Raw genomic sequence first — 24744 nt, 5'->3', positions numbered from 1 at the left:
GGCTTTGACGCGTGCAATAACCATAAAAATTAGAGGAGCCACCTTTTCGCGAAGGATCAAAGCGAAGGAAAGATCGAACAAACTTTCCCACAAAACTCTCCTGAAAAGCGAAGTATGCGGGTCGATGTCGACCAAGATGTTTTGTCTTTCAAGTACCGAAGAGAGGGTTTTTCTCAACCGTAGAACTCTAACTCTCGTGCGTATTCACGCATACGCGCGCACACGCGTATACGCCATTATTTCTCGAGCCCTCCGCGAGGCACTCCATCCCTCACGTCGACTCGCACTTGCCCCGGCACCCTCGTGTTCTCTTGCAAGACAAATATTTATATCACGAGCACCCGCTGTGCCATTGTGGAATCCGCGTCGGCTACTCTTGTTCCGATTAATTCCTAAGCGGGACATTATCTTTTACTTCTGTTGTTTTATATAAATTCTCTGCCTCTTTTATTCCGTCGAATGTAGTTAAATTTGGAATTTTTTCTTAAATTATTACTATAAATGTAGAGGGATGATAATATTGGACATGGAAAATATATTTTTTAATTACTAAAAATATATGACACTTATAATATATATGTTCATATATGTGTACATAAATATACTTCTGAAATCTACTAACAAATACTTAGAGTAATAATATAGTTAGACAACAAAACGAAAATATTATGGTGCATTTTTTGTGTTTTTGTGAAATTTTATCAATACTCGAGTATACTTTTCTAAAAGGTTTTTAAGAAATTCATTGTCAGTGTTAATTCGTTTCTGTGTCATTGCCTACTTTGCAATCCTTTATTCCTTTTTTGTAAGTTTGTACAAAAGAATATTACTAAAATGGTTTCGAAAACCTGTTAGTAATAAAATTTTCGATATCATAAATTTTTTATACAATTTCTTATATTGATTATTTTTTATACAGTTTTTTATATTAATTATTAATAAAACAAATATTTATGTACTTTTGAATAAATAATTATAATATTGTGCTAAAAATTATATTTTTAATAATATTTTTAATATAAAATTATTTTTAAGAAGACACATGAAAGAAAAATCAAAATAATTCTATAAAGTAGCCTTTTAGGAAAAGAGCAATTCAAGAATCGTGTTTTAATCGAATAATGATTTTTCTATCAATTTGAATTTACAAAACATATACATACGTTGATTAGCTTGTTTCGTATGTATATGTTTTGTAAAGTTTCGCGAGAGTACTCGAGCGTGGATGGCATTACGCGTCATCAGCTAGTTGACTAATGAGCTCCATATGACGATTGTACGACATTGCGGAGCTACGAGTTCTCATGGACGTTCACGTGAGCCACGTGTATAGTGACGTGGGGGTGAATGCGTTTCGTGCAAGCGGGTTGCATGACGCGCTCTACAATTTGCATCGTAACTTCGTACTTCGTAAAAAGCATGGTGTCCTCCCTGCATTTTTCTTTCGTTACTCTCTGTGGTTTTCATGATAGTTCGATAAATATTAATAATCACCAATTTATTATCCCTTCGTCTACAACATTTGTTATAATTATAATAAATAGTTTTAAATATATAAAGTAAATCTCCAGATACTCTCTGTTGCTCCGATTTTACGAAATTATAATCTATATTATTATTATATAATTATATATGAAGAAAGAAGAAAATTATATATTATATATTGACAAACGAATATTGGAATTCTTTTAATATAAGACATGCAACCGCGCGTGCGTCTAATTAATTGGATTACAGAGTAAACCTATTATTTTTTTTAGTAGCTATTTTACGTTATCCAAATTTAATTATAATTCTAGGGAGGATTCTAAATTACTATTTTCGGGGAGCATCGATATGTAATTTATTAGACATGATGATATAGAATTCGTCATTGTTACCTAAAGTGCACCGGCAGAAATTCACACGTGGCGTATGGAAGGGAGTCGGCCTTCGAACAGGTCGCATAATACATCGTGTATAGTTAAGTGTATGTCACGCTGCACTATTGTGGCACGAACGACCACCATAAGACGCGTCGTAGGATATATCGCGCATGCGGGAGCCGTTTGTAGGCGTATGTTCTGGAAGGCGTGGTGTGTGATTTGATCTCTACATTCCCCTTCTCTGATTCTTAATGGTTCCATTAACACCTGGTAACCGTCGCATCCCTCTCTCGCTCTCCATTATCTCTTGTGTCATCGACAAATTCAAAGAAGCAAGTGGATAAAAGAGAGATATATGACAATTGAGAGCATTTTAAAGATAAAAGACTTTAATATTTAATTAATAAACGTAATATAATTAAACTTTTAACAATATTTATAGCAGTAATTTTCTAAAAGCTGATTTCATACAATGTCAAACTTTCCAGATATGTGCAAAGTAAATAAGTAAATGATGACTTTTATTTAAAATATTTGCACGAGATTATTTGAGATTAATAAATGGACACCTTGTTAATCGAATTGACATTAATTCTAAATAAGTTCTAAATAAATAATGTGGAGATCTGATTCGCAGATACAGTGTGCGCTTTCAAATTCGTCATCTTTTTTTCAATCACTATAAATCAGACACCATAACCCAATCGCACAAGGTCGTACGGCGTGAAAATAGCGTCGCTTATGAAAACCACCCCCGCTCGCGACATACATTTCGCGCGCCATCGGCAAGGCACAAAGGGGGGCAGGATGACGGCGCTCGCTTCCATTTCAACGAGGAGTGCGCATTCGTCGTTCGCGATCCGGCACGGGCATAAATCGTGGCCGCGATAATGGAATTCTCAACGGGGGTCGCATTGACACGGCTGCGAAATGTCGTGTACCGGGGGAAGCGAATAGAGATCAGGCGTCGCGACCTGAGGACGGTGTCGCGGGGATGAGGGAATATGACGGAGGAACGATGCTGCACGGGTGCTTTAGTATACGGGGTGTTTCAGGTTTCTCATGCTTAAGAAAAATAAGTGAATAAATATAAAAAATCTATTTAAAGGAATTAAATTTTTGGGTTAAAAAATTATATGTCGAAAGATGTACAAGATGAGATATTTATACATATATTTATGTTAATTATTTTATATGTGAGAGGTCTCTCTTTTTTTCTCTTTTTTCATACTCCTTTTAAATTCAAACTTTTAATTTAAAATTCCAATGTAACACAATTTTAATTTAAGAATTTAGTTATAAAGATGTTTACTCGAAAAAAAAATTAAATTACAATAGAAATAAAAATTGAACTGATAACATAGACTTTGCGAATGGAAAGGAGCATCTTGTATACATGGCTGTACCTTACGTTCGAATGATTAGATTAACCGACGACGATGGTTCCCGTGTGAACGCTCCCATAGAAGGGACACGTGCGCTCCGTTTTCTTTCCTTTTTTCATATATTCTCCCACAAATATCTATCTTTCTCTCTCATCGTCGCGCTATTCCCTACCTTGATCGTCGCGCACCATGCTCCGCATGAATCACGCATCTCCACCCCGTGATACCTTCTTTTTTCCGTTTATCTCTCGCTACTTTGTCGACAAAATTGGAAAATTGATTGACAGCGCCCGATTAGCAATTTCTGGTTAGCAATCATTCACTTTTCATTAATGATATGTACGCTAATGTAAAGTAATCTATAGTATCTATATATAAATGAGAAAGATCTTATTATTATTATTATTATTATTGTATATGTTACTCTTGTAGAGCTCTTATGAATTTTAATTATAAAATTGAATAATTTTTTTAACAATTTCAAGTTTGTTTAACTCTCTTTTAATAAAATTACAATTTCTATAATCGAACGCATATCAGATCATAATTTATTATTTATTTCTAAATAAACTTAAAACAATCGAATGTTTTTAAGAAAAAGGAAAAAGATATAAATGTCAAAAAACATGATTACAGAGTTTCAAACACTTTGACATAATTTTTATATGTTTCAAAATTTTTTAGGCATAAAAATCGCTTTATATAAATTAAAATATTTTGAAACTTATCTATTATTTTTAAAAAATTGAAATTTTAGTTATTTTCAAGTATATTTTCTTAAGATTTGTTCATCATTTCTAACTAAAATTATGGCTTGATAATTTTTATCATGACACGAAACATGAACGATAAATATAACATCCCTACTAACATTAACTTTCAAGTCAATTGTATTAACTATGATTCACAATTCGGTTATCTTTATGACCAATGTTTTTTGTAGTGACGACAGCTTTATGGCCGTCTTAGATAGGTTCCGTTAGACCTTTGTACATGCGATTTCGTACATGTATAGGTTCAATGATTTTCATATATTTTTTTATGATATTTAATAAACTGATATTCTCTTTTCTTAATAATACAGGTGTTCAATAACGAAATCTTGAATTGTTTTCGAAAAGTTTTTTGTCTTTTACTTATTGTTAGAAATAAAAAAAACATATATGTATATATATTCTTATCTTTTACTTAGAAATAAAAAGAAATATATATATATATATATATATATATATATATATATATATATATATTAGATTAAAATTGCTAGTACTTGATTAAAAGCTGATTGTTTTTTTTTTTTAGTGACACTTGAAAAGGACCACAATCAGATGGTCGAAACGTCGTATTATTAAATAAAGAATTTTTAGCTAGTTTGGTCGTTTATATATATATTTATATTTATAAATATATAATTAAAAAAACTTACCAAACAATCTAATATTATCCGGTTTTTTACAAATATATATATCCATTTGGCTTTATTTCACTTTGTCTTTAGAGGACAAACTGTTTTCAAATGAATCTTTTTATATTCTATTTTTTGTTCTCTGTTTAAACTAATTGAATAATATTAAAGTTGCCGTACAATACCAAATCCAATGTACAAACAATTACAGAATACATATAATATAATATAATTATAAACTTTTTGTATAATAAACCTTTTTTAATGCATTTTTTAAATATTTTTTTCAATATTTTCAATATTCTAAATGACATAATAAGATAATAGATCATTTTTGAAGACTAGATTTTACCGGGATAAAAGACAAGAAAAAAATTATAATATTCTAGTTTTTGAAAGAAAGCGTTATTTTTTATTGAATTGTTCTGTTGATCGAACAACATAAAGACCATGTATAAAGAAGTTTAAGAATTTCAATTTTTTTTTGATCTGCCATAAAGTGTCATAAACTATGAATTATCAGTTGACACATTCTTACTTCGAAAATGTAGTCAAGAAAATAATACTGATTTTCAACAAAGAAATAGAAAGAGCTTTCACTCAACAATTGTGTTTTGTCTGGTGCTGTTTCAAACTGTTTAATTATTCGCTTTTGTATGTTCTCTTAACACAAAATACGTTTTCTTTTCTATATTTCAAATTTTTTATTTATTGCGCAAATGGGTAAATCAGCCAGCATCAACTACCTGCGGCGAGATAGTTAAGTCTCACGGCTTCCGGAAGCGCTTTGTTTGACGCGGGCGGGAGTATTGAATAACATGCGTTTTCAAACTAAAGAAGCACTTCGTCAAAAGGCGAATCGTCCGGGCAAGGACGCGAATGAAAAGGGGGAGGCGAGCGTCGAAACGCCGCTGGTGGAAATTTGAGAAGCCGAAGGAAGCAAAATGGGAGCGAACGACGGGGCACTCGTTAACAGAGCAAGGAGACCAGCGAAAAAAAGGCGCGCAACTTGTGAAAGGGATGACGAGATTCTGTCAAAAGAAGACGAGATGCTATGTCGAGAAAAAAAATGGATGAAGCAGGAAAGTGGGAAAAGATATTACAAAAAATATAAAAATAGATTAAACACAAGTGAAATTTACAATAAAAATTCTATAATAAATATAAAGAAAATTATATATAAGATATGAAAGATGATAAATTTATATATTATATATGACTAATTCTTTTCTTAATTATGATAGAATAATCATTAAACTCTAACATTGTGATTAATTTTCTCTCAAGTAATTTAATATATTATTTTATTCTCTGAAATAATATTATATTTTATATATATAAATAGTTTTATTATTTAATTATATATTTTAATAATAATAAGCAAGCACTACTTTCTTGCTTTATATTCTACTCTACTGACGTACAAATATTCATATCGTAAGTTTTTTATTTGAAATAAACAATATAAAATATAGTCTTAAACTCGCTGTTGCTTTCAATTATTATTACATAAATTACTTAAATAAAAAATCAATTAAACAAATTTAAAAAATATATTTTTATTTCCAACGACGGAGAGAAAAAGGAGAATATAAGAGTGGGTGAAGAAGGATGCTGACAAAGGAACGACTGTCAGCGTACTGTCAGCAGTGACAGTGGGGTCGAGTTACGTCACTTGGTCGGGGGTTGCGCTTTTTTAGACCATTCAAAGCTGCGCTTTACAGTCAATACGGACAAACGATTACGGGAATCGACGGGGATGTTTCTTACATGCTGCTCGAAGTCTATATGATCCGCACGAGAAGACATATTCCCTTTGCGTCCAAGATGGAAATGGTCCCGTCAAAATGGTCGGCCATATTACAGAATCAGATCAAATCATTTTAATGAGTAACACTTTATCCAGAGTCTAATTTTGTTACATAATTTTTTTAATCTTGATAAAGTAAAGTACAAGACTTTTCTCTCGCTCTCTTTTTTTTTTTTTTTTATTAGATTTTCTTTCACTGAAATCTTTTTTTTTTCACGATAAAAATTAAACTACAGGGAGACTAATCCTCCCATCAAAAGTACGTTGCATCATAAAGTCCTCTTTAGCAAGTTAGTTCCAGGAACGGTTCCCACCGATCGTTTTGCTTTCTCTTTCTTCTGATATAATGACAAGCAGCCTCGCGTATAGATGAATGCGTAACCAGAGGCCGGATGTCCCCGCCCAGGATGGATGCGCGTCTTGCAAGGTACTCCTCAAGGAGCTCCTTCGTCTTCTTTCTCAAGGTGCGCCGTCTCTGATTTCTGATCTGCTGGCCGGTGCAACTACTTGTCGTTCTACTCTGCACCGCCCACTTTGAGAACACAAGGAGAACACGAAAACGCCGGAAAGTTCGTTACGTATCATCGGGTACTAGACCAACCGACGTCTGATTTTCATAACACAGAACTTCCGGCCGACTAACGGACGTCGACGTCTTTGCGTCTTCGTTTTTTTTCTACATCTGTATCGTCTTCCATGATGGCGAAATTTATGATCGTCGAGCAGCCGGAAGAGGTTAAAAGTCGCGTCAGCATTACGGTCTATTGTCGTAGCAAATTTTAATAAAAATTTATTTAATTCGAGAAGCAATTTTATCCTGAACATTTATTATTTCATTTGTTGTCACTGTGTTTTTTACGAAAATAAGATTTCTCCACGATAAAATGAAAACCTGTTTTTTTATAAAGCATTATAAAGTGATTAGTTGATTTTCGATGCTCCACACGTAGCATTTTGCAGCTTGAAAAGTTCTTTTGAATCGCTGATACATCGCGCAACGTGTTTTCCATGCCAGCTTCCCATGTCAAATTATATTTAACCAAAAACTCGAGTGTTCTCATGAGCGCCGGGCTCGCGCATATGGTGGATTTTTGTATGTTTCATCGTCAAAGGGCACCCGCTTTACTCCCCCACAACGATCAGGTAAAACGCGGGGGTCATCACTGATGTGCTCGCGTTTTATGCGATATTGACCCGACCATATGCTTGTTAGTTCCCATAACATTGCCATGCAATCTAACGTTGCTGATACACGGTATCTAAACGGAAGCAGCAACAGGTAGCTGCGTCATTGTTCTAATCACGTTTTTGATAGGCGAACGATTTGCTCGATTATATAAATTCTAATTAATCTCAAGTCATTCGCGCTCTTGTCGTGTCTCTTTTTCTTAGTAATTAAAAATCAATGAAGAGATATTTATCAAATTATATGTAAGATATTATATAATCTGCAGGATTTAAAAATTTAATAAAATAATAATTATAAATGTAGTTGTATGACATACAAAAACATACACATACTTTAGAATTAATTACTTAATAGAATTATTATATATTAGAATTAATTGCAAATATATAATTAAGGCAGTATGGAAAATAGTAATGAAAATCCATTATATTAAAACAAAATTGCATTGAAAGAAAAAGACACTTTTATAAAATTAATATCTCGTAGAATAGTTGAAAACAGACTATAGCAAATAATGAAAATATTTTGTTAATAATTAAAATATAGTTTTTTTGTTTAAAATTATAATAAAATCAAATTGCAATCGTTTTATAAGAAATTAAATACATTTGCAAATGCGTTATTGATAAAACAGTAGGTATTTGCTTATGTTTTTTTCCTTTTTCTAGTCATCAAAAAGACAAACTTTCTTCTTAAATGAAAATTATTGTCTCGATTATTAAACCGAAAAAAAGCAATAAAAAATATGTAGAAATATAAGAATAAAGTTCTTTTTACTTTTTATCGTATTTTTACAGGAAGTTATTGTTTACAAAAGGAATTATAAATAAAAATAAGAGGATAAAGTTCTTTGTATTTTGTCGTATCTTTTTACATTCTTTTACAAAGAATCGCAGTTTCTAAGAAGTTATAAAAACGGATCGGAACTTTTTTTTCTAATGCGAGGAAGCCAAATGAATTTAATAAAAGGCTGCCTTCTGAAAAGCTGAAGAATAGAGACGATAAAGTCAGTTCAAAACGTGGGGTTTATTCTTCATTAACGGTTTTCCACAACAAGCTAGCTTGCCTTATTATGAGCCTTCGTCAGTATTATTTCGGAAAATCCAACCCAATTCTATTTCAGACCAAATTTTGTCGGGCACAGCTCACAGCTTACAGCTCTATAGAGCAAAGTAATTCGACCATATGATAAGCATGGATTACAACGATGTCAGGCTACCCTAGACAATTCTCTTGGGGAAAGGAAATGTCAACCTACATTTGCTAGATTTTGCCTGCGATTAGGAAGAATCGGTGCTTCTTTTTGGCTTACAACGGACTTCCATAAAAGACGAAATCTTTATAGTGAAATTCGGTCACAAAACTTTCGTCCTTAAATTTTCTATAATGAGTGTCATTTCACGCAGAAATTGAGCCATCTAACTAAAAAATAAAGACAACAAAACTCTAATATTTTTCTAGCGTTTGCAAAGATAAATCAATTTTAATTGAATTTCTGTCAAAATTTTTTCAAGATTCTCTTCATAAAAATATGCTCTGCAAAATATCAATATAAATTATTTTAATAAATAAAGTCAAATTATCATAGTTGTGCAAAAATAAAATAAAATTCATTTAATAACAATTTTTGAAAGCAGGAGATTTTTAAGATAGCACATAAATAAGCTACAAGAGAGAGAGATAGACCGAGATATTTGGTAAAAAAGGAACTTATTGAATAGGCGGCGTAAAAATAGTGAATATTTTAAAGATTTTCAAAAGCTCGCTAAATGCAATATTAATAAACAAACGAGCAAACAATGAATGGCCAGGCGAGATTATGTTTCAACAGGTCGAAACATGGCTGTGATGCTAAAGATAGCGGCAACCTCAGAAGATTTACTATTTTTACCTGCCTCGTGCGAGCGGATTTGGTTTTTTCTAGGTTATCCTAGGGCGCCTCTCCCCCCCTTGTTGCTACTTAAATATTTTCTCTTTTACGCGGGATTTCTTATTCTCATTTAGGAACTTTCTTATTCTTATTCAAAAACGAGGTCTTTGATCCGTTGACTAAGTTGGTGATTAGGTACGAATTTGTACTAAACTAGCTTTGTACTGAACTACTATATTACGATATTCTATTGTCGGTGTCTAGGCGCCGGAGGATCAAGAATTTTCGTTCTTGTAACACTTTTTAATTCTATTTTGAATGTACTCCCTATGTATTATTCGCACTTATGAAGATACGAGAAATGAAAGAAAACCACAAAAAAAATTTTTTTTTCTATTCTTGTGTCTTTTAGATATAATAAATTTTTTGTAAAACAGAGAAAAAGTATTCTTAAGTTTTTAAGTTAATATTAAGTGCATGAATATGGAACACAATATATATTCTCTTTTAAAGTCGTCTCTATCTTAACTTCTAAATATTATCGTATCGCGTGCGAATAAAATCATCGTCGAATCAACGACAATCCACGAGTAAAATGTCACCCTAAAACAACATTGTTCCCTTCAAACTGTTATTGTACTGCGTTTTCATGCAGTACAGAATCCATGGCTGCCGTAGTGGACAATTGTATTTTGATTTCAGTCCCATTACCAGCTGTTTAGGCGCGTTTGCCTTCTTGACAAAGCGACTCGAATCTCTTACTCGGGTTCGCGAAACTTTTCCCCCCTTCGTGAATACGGCGCAGAACGATGGAGCCGTGGCCATTGTCAGGCTCCGTATTCCCGAGACAGTTACGTAGATAATCTCCTATCCCAACATATTGCGCCAAAGCCAAACGTGCATGGTCCGACGAGCATTTGACCTTGTCGGGCCTTCTGTCTCTCAATGGCGGCTAAGTCGAGGGTGCAAAACATCTCGAGGATACGTCTCTATTCAGATAGAAATTTTTTCCACGCGTTCATGGATCTCTTGAAATGCCAGTGTTTGCCCAGGAAAGATCATGGAAAAGCGTTATTTAAACCGTATATTTATATCCACGAGAAAATCGTGGATGAACGTCACTAATTTTTAGCAATCTGTGATTCACAATTATATTATTTAATTGAAAATCCGGAAAAGATATTGTAATAGAAAAAATGCACGTGATTAAAAATGATCGAAACAACTTTCATAATATTAAATTTTTTTAATCTATATAATTGTACAGAAATAATTTAGAAAGAATTTAAATATTTTACCTTCAATTATTAGAGACTCGATATAAAGGATTAATAACGTGCACATATTAATTGGAATTATTGAAGAGTATCCTGAGTGTCTCCTGTGACACGTCACAAAAATACACCTGGTGTAATCTATGGAGATAGCATCGATTCGAATAGGACTCTTTCGAAGGGGGAGCGCGATACGCCATCGAGAGATCCAATCTCCGTGATATTACATCGGTTATGACGGATTCCTGGCGTAATTCATCGAGTGCAGGAACAACTCGCACCCCAACCCGGTCTCGCGTTTACATATACATACATACATAGACAGACGAAGGGGGATCCTGAAGGGATCAGGCACGAGATAATTCAAGATGGAGTCAGGGAGTCAGCCACGGCGCATCTGCCCACGTCGCTATTATTCCAACGTATATGCACTTCGCCGTTTAACCTCCGTGTATCTCTTGCTGGCATTTAATGGCAAAATTTTAACAAAAGTCTACCTTTTACCTGAGCCTTCTCTAAGGAGCACGCATCAGCGAATCTTCAACGGCCACGGGAGTGAGGGATTTAATTCTGGTCTTAAACAGAGTCTCTTTGGGTCGGGCCGCAGGATTATATAGATTATTAGCACTCCATGACATTATGAAAATTTTTAACGCAGAATTGTTTGATTGTTACGCAAATTTCAATTTAAATGTTTATAAAGAATATGAGCAATTTTTTTTTCCAATTGTTACATTTTGCTTAAAAATATATATTTTTATCCTTTTAAAAAAAAACAATTAATATTTTATATTTAAATGTACAATTTTAATACTTTGTTGTTTAATTTTTTTGTTAAATCACATGTTTTAGACAAAATAATTTTTATTAAAATACATCAGAAATAATAATAATCTAATTAAATTAGAAAGAAGGCTATTAAGAGCTAAACGCGGATGGTTGTGCGTCGGTTTCATAGAAATTAAATTTTTTCCACGAAACTGATTGTTGCACAATTTTTCTTGGTGTATTTTACCAAGAATAATTAAATACATTAATTCTCAATTCGAGAATCTTTAATATAATTAATTCTTATATTCGAGAATTTCTAATAAATCCCCTTATTTTATCCCCTCTCTCAAGAGATATAGGTGAGAAAAATATTGGGGCGAATTTAATTTCTATGAAACCGACACACAACCATCCGCGTTTAGCTCTTAATAGCCTTCTTTCTAATTTAATTGTTTATATATAAAGAGCTTTATTTATCTTAATTTAATAATCTAATATTTTCTGATTTAATAATCTTGATTCGAGCTTTCTTGAAATTTGTTTAAAAAATATTTAAGCTGCAAATGAATAGGCTTAAAAAAAATTTAAAAAAGCAATAAGAGCACGCATGTATGTATATTTGTATAAACAACAAACAAAAAAGCATTGAGAATAAACGCGAGGGTTAAGATCTGGACAAAGAAGTATAGATAACGAAAAGATATCGTGTATATTACAAGCGGTGCGAAGAAGATAGCTTCTTTCTCACCTTCATTTCGGGGATGACTCTCGCAAAGTAATGCAGTGGCGGGGATGCAACCCTCTATTGCTTCGATAGCGATAGCGTTCAACCCCCGGACACGCCGAGAGCGAACCACTTCCTTTCGACTGGTCCGCCCTTTGGTGAGGGTAGGGAAACCCTCGACCAATGAGATGAGCTTTACCGAAGCAGGATCTAAGGTAGCTTAGCATCAAAAAGTCTGACTTTCAGTCACATTTCACCTCGGAGTTAGTTCTCAGTGTGCCGTTGCGACCAGAAAGAGTGTCATAAATGCGCAAGAGGAACCTTTTGAAAAACAGTCGTCCGACTTTGAGAAAAACTCTCTTTGTGTGAGACGCGGTTCATCATAGTTATTTTCTCGCTGAGTGACCGTAGTGTAGTGACGAACCACGAAGAATGCAGAACCAGGAGTCACAGTTGTCAAACATGCCAGTTCCATCATCAAAGATGCCGGCGTCTTCAAGTAAATAGAATCCTTGTTTTTATTGGTTTAGTTAATCCTTTGTATCACTTTTTCTATTATATGTACAGTATATTGATCATTATTGTTACACGTGAAATAACAAAAAGCGAATTACATACTTTGCTTCAAGGAGATTTCATTTTTAATACATGAAAATTATTCGAAATTTATTGCACTAAATTCGATATTTTTTATAAAATTATTGCTTTAATATTTTTATAAAAATATTGTATAATTTTTTAATTTTATTATACATTATTACAAAAATTTCTATTATTACAAAAAATGTAAAACTTGACGCGAGCGATTCAGCTACATTGATATGATATGAGAATAGATCTTCAAGTTATAGCCAATAAATTGCAACTAATCATATAGTCTTTGAGTCTCAATTTTTCTAACATATTATGTACTCATTTATTATGATCGCGATTATATAAGTGTTAAAATAACCGACGTTGTATCACAACAAAAAGTGACTGTTTCTTATTATTTGATTTTGTTATTAAAGGTTAAGTTTCGATCATCACAATATTTATTTTTATTCAGAAACTTTTTCTCTACTCAGAAAAAAATTCTGCGTAAATAATGTAACGACAGTTTTGTTTTGAAAATATTTAAAAACTAATTTCTTTACTGACAGCGTATTATGTATAACACTTATTGTTAGTATCATGTCTTATAAAATTAGAAAATAAGAATTATTGATCCCTTGCGATTGTCATGGAAAATTCCCTCGCACAAAGAGGTCAGAATTTAAAGGGCAATATAATATTTGCCAAAATCAATAAAATATCAACGTATTTGTCTTATTATTTAATTTATAATTAATGTTTTTGTTTAATGTTCTTCTTGTATTCTGATACTTGTTCAATTTGCCATTATTTTTGCTACAATTCTAATGTCGTTGAATATTAAATTAAATGTACAAATTTATAAATATTTTAATTTTGATGATACTAACATTTATTTTAGAGCTATAAAGTAAACGATAAGTACAAGAGAGAACAAGTAAAAAGTTAACAATACCAAAATCACTTTTATCTTATCAGTTTTACAATCCTTATGACATAACTAACAGTAATTTCTTAAATATGCTTTCGCATTCTTAAAAATGTACAAAATATTTATTTGCAATAAGTGTAAGAGAAGTAAAAAAAAAAGGTTTATGTGCTATTATATTTAAAGGTACCACATGATTATTGTTTCACACGAGATAAAAGTAGCATGCCGTGTGTAATATAATTTCGAGAATATTATAATCGACACGCAACGATCAATCTTTACACAAAGGATATTTATTGTAAAATATTTCACGGAATTATACGTATTTTGTAGAATTTTATTGTTTGTTGACATAAGCTAAAAGACGCAGGTACTATATCATTTTTTTTAAACTGACCCATCTTCGCATTGATGGTTAGGTAAAAAAGTAAAAAATACTTCAAAGAATTGCCTTTTGTTTTCTTTTTTCTTTGTAGCAGTTATTACAAACAATCCTAACTTTTAATCCTAAATTTGAAATTCTGAAGTCCTTTTTATGTATATATACGTGTTTATTACAGTGACTTTAAATTCTTACCTAAACAATGTCGTTATTCTTTGAAGTATACTTTGAGGTATATTGTCAATGCAAAGATGGTTGATTTAAAAAAGAAATGATATAGTACCTGCGTCTAGCTTATGTCAATAAATAATAAAACTTTATAAAATTCGTACAAATTCCTGTGAAATATCTTAAATAAATATCGGTCGCAGTGTGTCGATTATAATATTTTCGATGGTATCTTACACGGCATACTAATTTTATCTCGTGTGAAACAACAAACATGTGGTACCTTTAAATATAGCAGACAATCCTGCATTTAAAACAATTCATCCCCGAGCGCAAGTCATCCATGAGAAAGTAACGACAGATGGTTTGAAATGATGCGGCTGAACGAATCACCGTGATGGTCGGCTAACAGGTTGTCGCGGGTGGTTGAATACAGCGTCATTTGGTTCCCAATCAGTGCGACGCATTGGGTTAATTAGTAAACTATCGCATGGTTTTACAGAGCTATCCAAGAGTATGTGGAATTGTGTGTGTGTGTGTGTGTTTATGGTATAGCACGTTCCCTCTTTTATTTTATATTCAGACTCACAGTTTATATTATATAATTCTTTTTCATTAATAAATCAATTGCAATACAAAGATAAATAATGCTTAAGATACATTAATTGAATCTCTAATTATTATCTAATTAAAGAATATTTAGAAAGATTGCAAACAATCTCGTCGCTTGAAATTGTTTAAGTTATAAAGTTATCTTTGTAAACGCAGAAGAGGGGTGGATCAATAAAATAAACAGACGACGTGAATAATTACCGTCCTTATTATAGATCAACTGTACACATAGATATATATATGTGTTATTATATATATGTATTTGGAAGTACATCGATAGCAAGCGGCTGGTTTTTAACACATGTTACTACATTCCCATGCTCATTTACTGCGTGCCACCTGATGGGGCGTGAAATGATAGAGTGGCAAGAAGTAAGTCGTGTAACCCTATGACATTGTAACAAAGTCCACTATATTTCTCAAATTAAAACGCGCGATTTTTTTTTCAAATATACCTAAACATTTTATTAATTATTTTTATTCCGAGAAAAAATTTACTAAATATGATAATGAATACTTGATACGTGCGCGATTATAATATTAACGATAACTGACTTTCGAGTTCGTTCCCGGCGACGCACGCAGACATATTACAAAGTAAAGTTTGTAAAAGAGAAAGTTTGACGGCAGAATGACTATTTTTTTGTCGACGAAAAATTTGTGGTGTCTAAATGGCGAGGCCATTGTACGCCGAGCATAAGGCCAGTGAATTTCGTAAACTAAAGAGACTCTCGGACTCTCTGTCCACTCCCCTTACAATTATATCGAGAAGTTCGTAATTTTGCACGCGAGACTACGATCCGGGAACAATGTTTTACGCCGCTTTTCGTCGTCGGTCCTAGAAGCGCAGGTTTGTTCTCTCTTTGTTCACCCTTTGCATGCGAATACGCGCAAGCCGCGAGGATGCGCGCGCGACAAACTTTTCCCTTAATTTCGTGGTCACGAACACGCGGTATTATCGGGAGAGAAAGAGAGAACGCGACAGCCGAAATAAAGCCACCCCGCTATCCGGTGAATCACATCCGGCCGTATTCGCGCAACCCCCAACCCCTCCCATTTTCCCTTCTTTTACTCATTTTACCGTTATGTTGGATATTTCACGTGCGGGATGTTTTGGTCGAAGTTTATAATTCTGACGTGGTGCACATTCGGTCAGTTTTTGTCGATAGTCGCGGCTCAAATGAAATAATTGATACGGGGGTGGAGCACACATGCGCTCGCGCTTTAGAGCAATACTTACTAATGCGTACCGCACGGCAAACGCACGATTTTACATTCCCCTCATTTTTTTCGAGCCACACCTTCGGTCCGGCTAATGACAGTATTTTTCGCATATATGCTCGATCGAAAACGCGAGCTTGCGCGCATTCATGCGTTTCATTAAATATTTATGCGATTTTTATAGCAATACTCTGTAAAGGGACTTCCTCTCCACCTCCTTCCTACACTCACCCTCCTTCCCGCGTCCTAGGATAATATACACGGAGAAAAAGTCCGTTTACTATAAAAATCCTGAATGAATATTTGACAAGAGGAAGATGATCGGCGTTCAACAGAATAACAGAGCTCGATTCCTTGACGATAAAAAATTCAATCGCGAATGACTCGTCGACCGAATGTAAATTTCATGCAGTCACGTGACGGCGAGTGCAGAAACGCATTGCGTGATTCCGATGCGTGTGCGCGCCACAATAAACGTTTACGCGCGCGTTCACGCACAAGAGTTTCGAATTTCCCTCTCTTGCGAAGGGAAAAAGAAAAGTGGACATTCCTTATATTACGGCGAAAGTTCCGCCATTCAGTCGCAACCCATCTGCTTTCTGTGTTCTCTTGAACATGTGCACTGCACTTTGCGCATTACCGCATCTTCTCATTAATGATTTAGCCTCAGAAAGACCGAGGTCTTTTCTCTCGGGATCACTGTCAAGAAAAGGGTGAACGTCTTTTAACCATAGATATTACAAAGAAAAAGCAGTGGTAGAAAACTTTGCGATTTATCGCCATTATTGATAATCAAAGTACGCAGGAAACGGTAAGTGCTGGGGGGGGGGGAGGGAAGAGGGCTCTATAACCGAATGCGTCATTCTCAGAGCTTTCATGGCTGCGAGAGAACTAATAAAATATCTTCGTAGCTTAAAATCATCACCAACGGCTGGACGCGCCAATCAACAGGTTGTTGTATTTATCGCGTGCGCGTTCGCAATTCAGACGAATTCTGGCCGAATTGTTCTCGCACCATTCGCCATCGTTGTAATAAGTACCACAGAACGACAGAGATAAAGAAACCGATGCGACGTATTGATGGAGGGAAAGATCAGGGCCTGATACCGAGCAAAGTGTCGTATTTCTGGCTGCTCACTTAGGGTCCCTCAATGCAGCAGCCACATCCGGTCTATTCAGGTCCATTCACAATCTCGTTGGACTCAATAGCGTAGGCGGAGCCCGTGACAAGGAGTTGGTGCCCTATTGCGAGCGCACGCACCCCCGTCCTCTCCCTTATTCTCCGCGTGCCGAAGAGGCAAGTATAGATGCGTGTGTGTGAGTGTGTGTACGTGTGTATGCGTATGTGCGTTATACTACGGCTAACGGGGACTAACTTGGCGACAAATCGATCCATTCACGTCCAAAGCATTCAGCGAGTTCGTGTTGTCGCTCGTAAACGGGTTCCAACCAAAATACTGGCATTCTCACAAGCCGAGATTAACGCGCCCTTTCTACCGATTGTCATCGACAATGCCATACTTACTCGCCTCTCGCGACAGCGACGACTCTTTCGCGAAACGCGAGAAAGTTTACACGTAGCTTGTGTCGAATAGATTGACGAAGGAATGATGAAGTGTCTCTTTATGTCAATAATGCATTTTTTGAAATTCATAAAGTTGCTGCGAAAATCAATCGGAAAGCTATCAAATTGCACTAACGTATATGATATATATATAATGTAACTAATATATTTATATAATTTATTATTTTTAACGAATTACTTTAAAGTACGCAAAAATATGAAAAAATAATCTTTCGTCTTTGCATTTATTTTTCTATTGCATTATTTTTTTTTTCAAATTAAAAAAGAAAAATTTTTAATCAATTACTTTTTCATAAAATAAAACACTTTTTTTCAACCAAATTTTTTATATGTAAAAATATATATTTTCTATTCCAGGTCGCATTCTTTACGATATACCGTGTAAAGTTTGTCGAGATCACTCCTCGGGAAAGCATTACGGTATATTCGCATGCGATGGATGTGCTGGCTTCTTTAAACGATCGATTAGAAGGAATCGGCAATACGTATGCAAGGCAAAGTCCGAGGGGGGTTGCATGGTGGATAAGACACATCGGAATCAATGTCGAGCCTGCAGGCTAGCAAAGTGCATTCAGGCAGGCATGAACAAAGACGGTAATTTAGGCATCGGCGTTCTTACGTCAATGTTGTAACCGTTCCATTTGTGTCGTTCTTTGAAAGCTTTTTTTGTAAAAGCTTTTCGTAAAATGTACTTCAATATAGCCAATAAGTCAGATTTTCGTTCACTAATTAATTACGCGACCTTAATAACCAAAAAATCACGTACTGTTTCTTTTATAGCCGTGCAACACGAACGAGGTCCACGAAATTCAACAATTCGTAGACAAATGGCACTATACTTCAAAGAACCCGAAATTATAGCTAGCATGGCGCCGCCAACAGCTTTAGATCTCGCTTTACCCAAAGCGCCGACCGAATCACGCGTTCCTGTACCTGGACCGTCGCCCCATCCTTCTCTCACGCATCCTGCATATTGCAACGCATTAGCGATTTCAAAGGTATGTTCGGATTTATATAAATTTGTGAATCAATTCTTTCAAAATATCTCCATAGAATTTCAGACATCTTACGATCTAAATATATTTATAAAATCTATATATTACATCTACAACGTTTCCAGGATTCAACTGCTATTGAATTCGAGTCACTAATCTCAAATTACAACTACACCTATCATTATCATCTTGGCTTGACACTTTACAATTTTTCTTAGAAGACTGACCCAATGTCGTTATTATTCTATTTATATTTTTTATTATTTAATTTTATTATTTATTCTTTTCAATTTTATTTTTAACGACTTTTATTGCGACCGACATTGTACTCACTATTTTCTTAGTTATTTATGTGCGCCGAGGAAGACTCAAAATGAGCTCGAAACGTTCGAATTTACTTTAACGAATTTACAATTATTCACAATATATTCATAGATTTCGCGAAATGTTAATAAACTGATTTGTTTCTAAATATTTATATTACATTTACAGTATTAATTTTTCTCAACCTTGCTCTCTACTGCCGTTACTGTTATTAATGTATATTTCTATATATGCATTTACGAAACGCAAACACGATTTTATAGAATCAAGAGTGATTTTTACATGCGAAAAAACATTGGAATCACTTTTTTTTTTAGATGCCACCGAATATAACAAATTTACATGCCATGCCGATTATCTCCCCGATCGCGGCTGACTCTATGTGCGAGCAGGCAGCGAGATTGCTGTTTTTGAACGTTCATTGGGCACGGGATCTTGCGGCGGGCACGAATCTTGTTATGGAGGATCAACTGACGTTACTCGAATCCTCTTGGCGAGAGCTCTTTCTGCTAGCCGCGGCGCAAATGCTGCCGAATTTGGACCCCACGCCCCTGCTATCACCTCAGACTATCGGGTTGACGATCGAGGTGACTCGTTTCCGCGAGACTCTGGCTGGTTTTAACGCGATGAATTTAGACCAACACGAGTTTGCCTGCATCAGGGCGATAGTGCTTTTTAAGGCAGGTCTGGAGAGTGAGCCAGTGTCCAGCAGTCGCAGCACAAATAGTTCCAACTCTCCTAGTCCTGGAAGCCGACTCAGAGATCCAAGCTCCGTTTCCCGGTTGAGAGACAGTGCGCAGCTGGCGCTGGGACAGCGACTTAGTGGAGCCTCCTTCGGAGCTCTCAGGTTCGGCAAATTATTATTATTGCTACCCAGTTTGCGCTCCGTATCTACACACGCTATCGAGGAACTTTTCTTCAGGCGGACTATCGGTATGATCCCGATTGAAAGGATTATTTGTGACGTGTACAAGACGTCGTAACGTAGTGAAATTATCCAGAAACATTGAGAACGGAAGCTAAAGAGTTTGTTTGTTATGTTTTTCTTTTATCTGGTTGACATTATTTTAATATTCAATATCTGTTTTATTTATATAAGGAGAAAAAAAAGAAGATACAGTCATTATATCTAATTTTTATTTTTCATTCTAATTGATTATTTCTATCTAATACTTTTCATTATCAAATCAGACCAAACTAAAGCTATTTTATTTCCCCTTTCTTTATTTAGACAAATTTTTATTTAAATAAAAACTATTGGATATGATTTTAATTTGAAATCAATTTTGTTTTCATAGAGTTTTACATTAAAATTTATACAGATGTACAATATATATACATATATATATATATATATATATATATATATATATATTTATATTATATATATATATATATAAATATATATATATACTCAGATTAATTAATGCAGAAACAGTATACCACATAATTGAAAATGTCTTCGAAGAATGAATTTTATTCTCAATATTAATTTAATTCCGTATATATTATTATTGAAAGTGCTTTATAAATTTCTTTTATTTATATAGGAATAATCAATCCGTCAAATGCTGTATCAATAACAACATTAATGTAAATATTATATGGGATAGTTGAAACGCGATGTACATCGAATTATCAAAACTGTCTTACGAAGTGTTTTACAAACAAATAGTGTCTATCATGCCAAAAGTTAATCAATGTTAACGTATATATATGCATATATTATTACTAATAAAAAAATTATTTAATATAATAGAAATTTAATATAATATAATTAGACATTTGTAGAAATGTGTATATTTGTACATAGTACATATTCAGCATATAAAAGATGTCTTTTGTTTTTCTTTATAAACATTTTAAGTATATTACTCGACCTTTTGATATTAATTTATCTGCGAATGATCTCAGAAATCTATCGTTAACAGAAGGCCTGAGGTATTCTTCTTGCTTTTCATATAATCTTACATACGAATTTATTTTTAAAAATTGATATTACATATACTTGTGCGTGTCAGATAATTATAAACTTTTCAATACATTATCTTTGTCAAGTTTTAACACGTAACTACTAACAAATAATAATCTTTCAAAAATAGAAATTTTTAAATAAATTATTTAATTATAAAAATGTTGTAAAATGCGCAAGAATAAAAGCAAACTGTGATGAAAACATATCACGCCAACTATAGTAAACTTCAATGTAATATACGTAGAAAAAAATAATTTTAATTGTATGTTATTAATTGTACGTAATTTTATATATAATAATAATATTATTGTTATTATACTTTTCCCACACAAGATATAACAGATGCAATAATTTAACGAGTTAATTAAAGAATTTTAATACATTTAATTTTTATGAGAGAAATTAAATTATCTGAATGTACATTGATACACATTAAAATGCATTTATTAAAAATTGATATAAAAGCGTATGTGAGCTATTAGAAAATTACCAAATATGAGACATAATTTATCATAGTTATTTGATAAAATGTATGTCCCGTATTTCATCGATTACAAAGCGCTTAAATTATATTTTTATATATACATAAAAATTTGTATATACAGGTATAAGTTTTAATCTATATCAATGAACATCTAATAATGTGTTTAATCGAAATTCATTATTAGATAAAAAAGGAAAAGTAAGAAAGAGGAAAAGAATATAAAGTTACGAATATAAAAAAATGTAAGTAATAGAAAATTGATGTAAAAATATAAAAGTTGTAATAGATTTAAATTTTATTAACATAATATATTCTGAAGCAATATAAAAGATTTAGATACATACCGAGACTTCAAAGTTGTGCAAGAAAAAAAACCATAAAAAGATCTTAATTATATATTTATTTTTTTTTGCTGAAACATTTTTGTATATAAATTATACGAAAATATAAAAGTAACGTAACTTTTGCAGGTATTTAAAATTAAGATATGAGAGTATCATAATAATCCGATTAAAAAAATGTATTTACAATATAAGCACTTGTAAATATATAATTTTAAAATATATAAATATATAAAACGTTACATCTTCATTATCTCTTGACATTATTTTCATCACAAAATTTATTGCGTGTAATCTCAAACCTAATGTATCAGGTAGCCAACAATGCGAAATAATTATCTGAATGTAAAAGTTTAACAGTAGCTACAAAAAGTGAAAACCTATTTCAACTATTAAAAAAAAAAGATTAGAAAAAAACATCCGAAATTTACCTGGTCAATCAATGTCAGGATCAATACAAGGCTAGCATTTTGGTAGAATTTCACGGTGATTTAAGCGGTAATCACGGTACAAAGCAGACCCGAATTTCGACGGCGCTTGTCAGATTTTTGAAAGTTTTTACATTTGACAGAACAGCACGTAATCACAGTACCTAAATAAAGTCGCCGGAATTTGTAAAGTCCACATCAACCTCTTTGTCAACACCCGTCATGCTCCTGTCGGAGATGCAAGCAATGTTATTTGTAAAGATGATCCTAGAGATATTTCCCGTGAGATTTGGCTTTGTTGTTCCATATGATCAATTAAATTGCAGTTTCTTTTATACTTTAATTAGATTCGCTTCTTTATAAAAAAAAAAATGTTAAGGAAGCATTAGAAAGAAAAGAGATCTAAAGCGATACATATCAATTTATAGTATCACTTTAATTTTATATCGCACTTGTATTTTTTTATCTTTTTGCTTTTTAGCAACTAAATCATCGGTCACTTTATATAGGAGTATTCAAAGATAACAATTTTTATTCGACCTTAAAATCGCATAACAATGTCGATATTTTTCAATGCTTTTTAGAAAAAAAAATATTTAAAACTACATTCTATTCTAAAAATATAAATTTCTATTTTAAAACATTTTTATAAATTTGGAAAATGTAAAGAATTATATATAAAACAACAATTTCATTCTAATTAATTTAAACACATTTTTCATTCTTTACATAGGTCGTTCTATCTTTGTTCAACTTTTAATGAGTAATAAAGATAGAACGACACTGTTAGCGCTAATAGTGTCTCCTCGAACGCACTCATTGTGTGCATATCCTATCTATTTTACATTGATTCGAAATAGTACATTGAACATTGTATCGTACATATAGAATAGAAATGCGCGCAATCAACATTTCATTATCGTCAACATATTTTGCAGAAAACGTATTTCTTTGACATTAGCAAAAATTACGTGAAAAAAATATTTCGAGAACGGAGTCAGACAGAATACATGTTGTTTACACTCGTTGTACGACGTGCTTAAAAAGTGCGAAAGAATATTCTCACGAAGTTGCTAGATGCAGGACATGTGGAATGTATTGACGCTTGCTTTAATCGGCTTGAGTGACTCTCGTTACTCACATGAGCGAGCTCTCGAATGCTGCCACTTACTGGCGCTAATATTTCCTCGTCCCTAAATGTTTACATCGACAAACATTCTAATTCCATTCCCTCACTTCCTCAATCGTGTACAATGATTTTTCAGTATTTTAAAAATATTTACATCTTGCAAAAGCATCAAATCTACTTGCAAATGTAATATACATAATTCTACTTACTTATAATATACATATATAATTTTATTAGAATTGTTCAATTTTTCTTACTTGTTGTTTCCAACGTGATCTATTTTCGCATATCTAATACCTCTCTCTTATCTAATCGCTTTAGAATAATAACACATATATAATGTAAATCTTTAATATAATATGCATGTTTTGGGTTCTTTCCAAAAGATTTTTCACGTAATCCTTATACTACTTGTTCGTAAAAAGTTTGAGGAATTCTGCGAGTTGCAACATGAATAAACATCAGGTCATCGATCTAATTACAAGTTTTATCCATAGAATTGTTTACTTGAGTAATTTATGGCATTCTTCTTTTTGAATTCTCAGATTGTTATAGTTTGTTTTGTTAGAGGAAAATGCGTTACGCGGTCTCCGCTGACGGGTCTGTCAGTAAATTATGGGATTCCTCACTCATAAAAAGCGAAATTTGGTGAGTCCTAATTAAGAATAACGCGAGATTTGAGCAGTTCTAATTGAAAATTCGCGATCACATATATCTTTTATTCTGGCATTCTGGTCAGTATTGACCACGTACTTTTCAAGCCAGTTTGATTTATCTTTGCTTCTGGTCATACTTAATTTCTACGAGTTACGGATCAAGAAAGTAGTATAACTCCTTTTACTGCCGGTTAATTATTATTCTTAGCAGATAAGATGATTTATATTCGTTTACGATTGTTTTTTAGATCGCGTATGTCATTCAATCAAAAGTTGCAAAATACAAATAATAATGTACATGTAAAATATTAGCATGCATTTTAACCCTCTGTCGGCGGGTCATTAAAAATGTATATCTTTAAAATTGTTTTTTAAAACTTATATATATATGTCTATATATATGTATAATTGAAATAAATATTTCATGTGTCTTGCATATAAAATTGCAATAAAATAAAGAATTTTTATTTCAAGAATATTTTTCCTCTTTAATTTTTATAAACAAATAGTATTTTTATTAACAAAAGTTTTAAAATATAATAAATTTAAAATTATACTTAGGATGTAGACGAAGAAAGAATGAGAAATTTTTCTATTGTTTAAAATTAACTCAAATATCCATCATATCCCACCGTCCGAAAGTTAAA

General features: G+C 33.0%; 1 protein-coding gene and 1 long non-coding RNA gene across 2 annotated transcripts in view; one reads left to right on the top strand and one right to left on the bottom strand.

The window, feature by feature from the left end:
- The window catches only part of LOC140675050 (uncharacterized), a 73802-nt gene extending 61306 nt beyond the window's left edge, over nucleotides 1-12496 (bottom strand). Inside the window, exon 1 of the long non-coding RNA XR_012048309.1 lies at nucleotides 12318-12496. This is a non-coding gene — a long non-coding RNA (uncharacterized lncRNA). The remainder of the gene's footprint in view (nucleotides 1-12317) is intronic.
- Nucleotides 12497-12526: 30 nt separating this feature from the next.
- Nucleotides 12527-20406, top strand: Tll (nuclear receptor subfamily 2 group E member tailless). The gene is made up of 4 exons (XM_072909061.1): nucleotides 12527-12792; nucleotides 18123-18359; nucleotides 18546-18763; nucleotides 19402-20406. Exons 1-4 carry the CDS (start codon nucleotides 12726-12728, stop codon nucleotides 20065-20067), a joined length of 1188 nt encoding a protein of 395 aa, XP_072765162.1. The 5' UTR covers nucleotides 12527-12725; the 3' UTR covers nucleotides 20068-20406.
- The last annotated feature ends 4338 nt before the right edge of the window (nucleotides 20407-24744 follow it).

This window comes from Anoplolepis gracilipes, chromosome 17 (assembly GCF_047496725.1).
Source record: "Anoplolepis gracilipes chromosome 17, ASM4749672v1, whole genome shotgun sequence".
Classification (NCBI taxonomy): Eukaryota; Metazoa; Arthropoda; class Insecta; order Hymenoptera; family Formicidae; genus Anoplolepis; species Anoplolepis gracilipes.
Note: the sequence above shows the minus strand (reverse complement) of the source record. Positions and strands in the feature narration are given on the sequence as shown.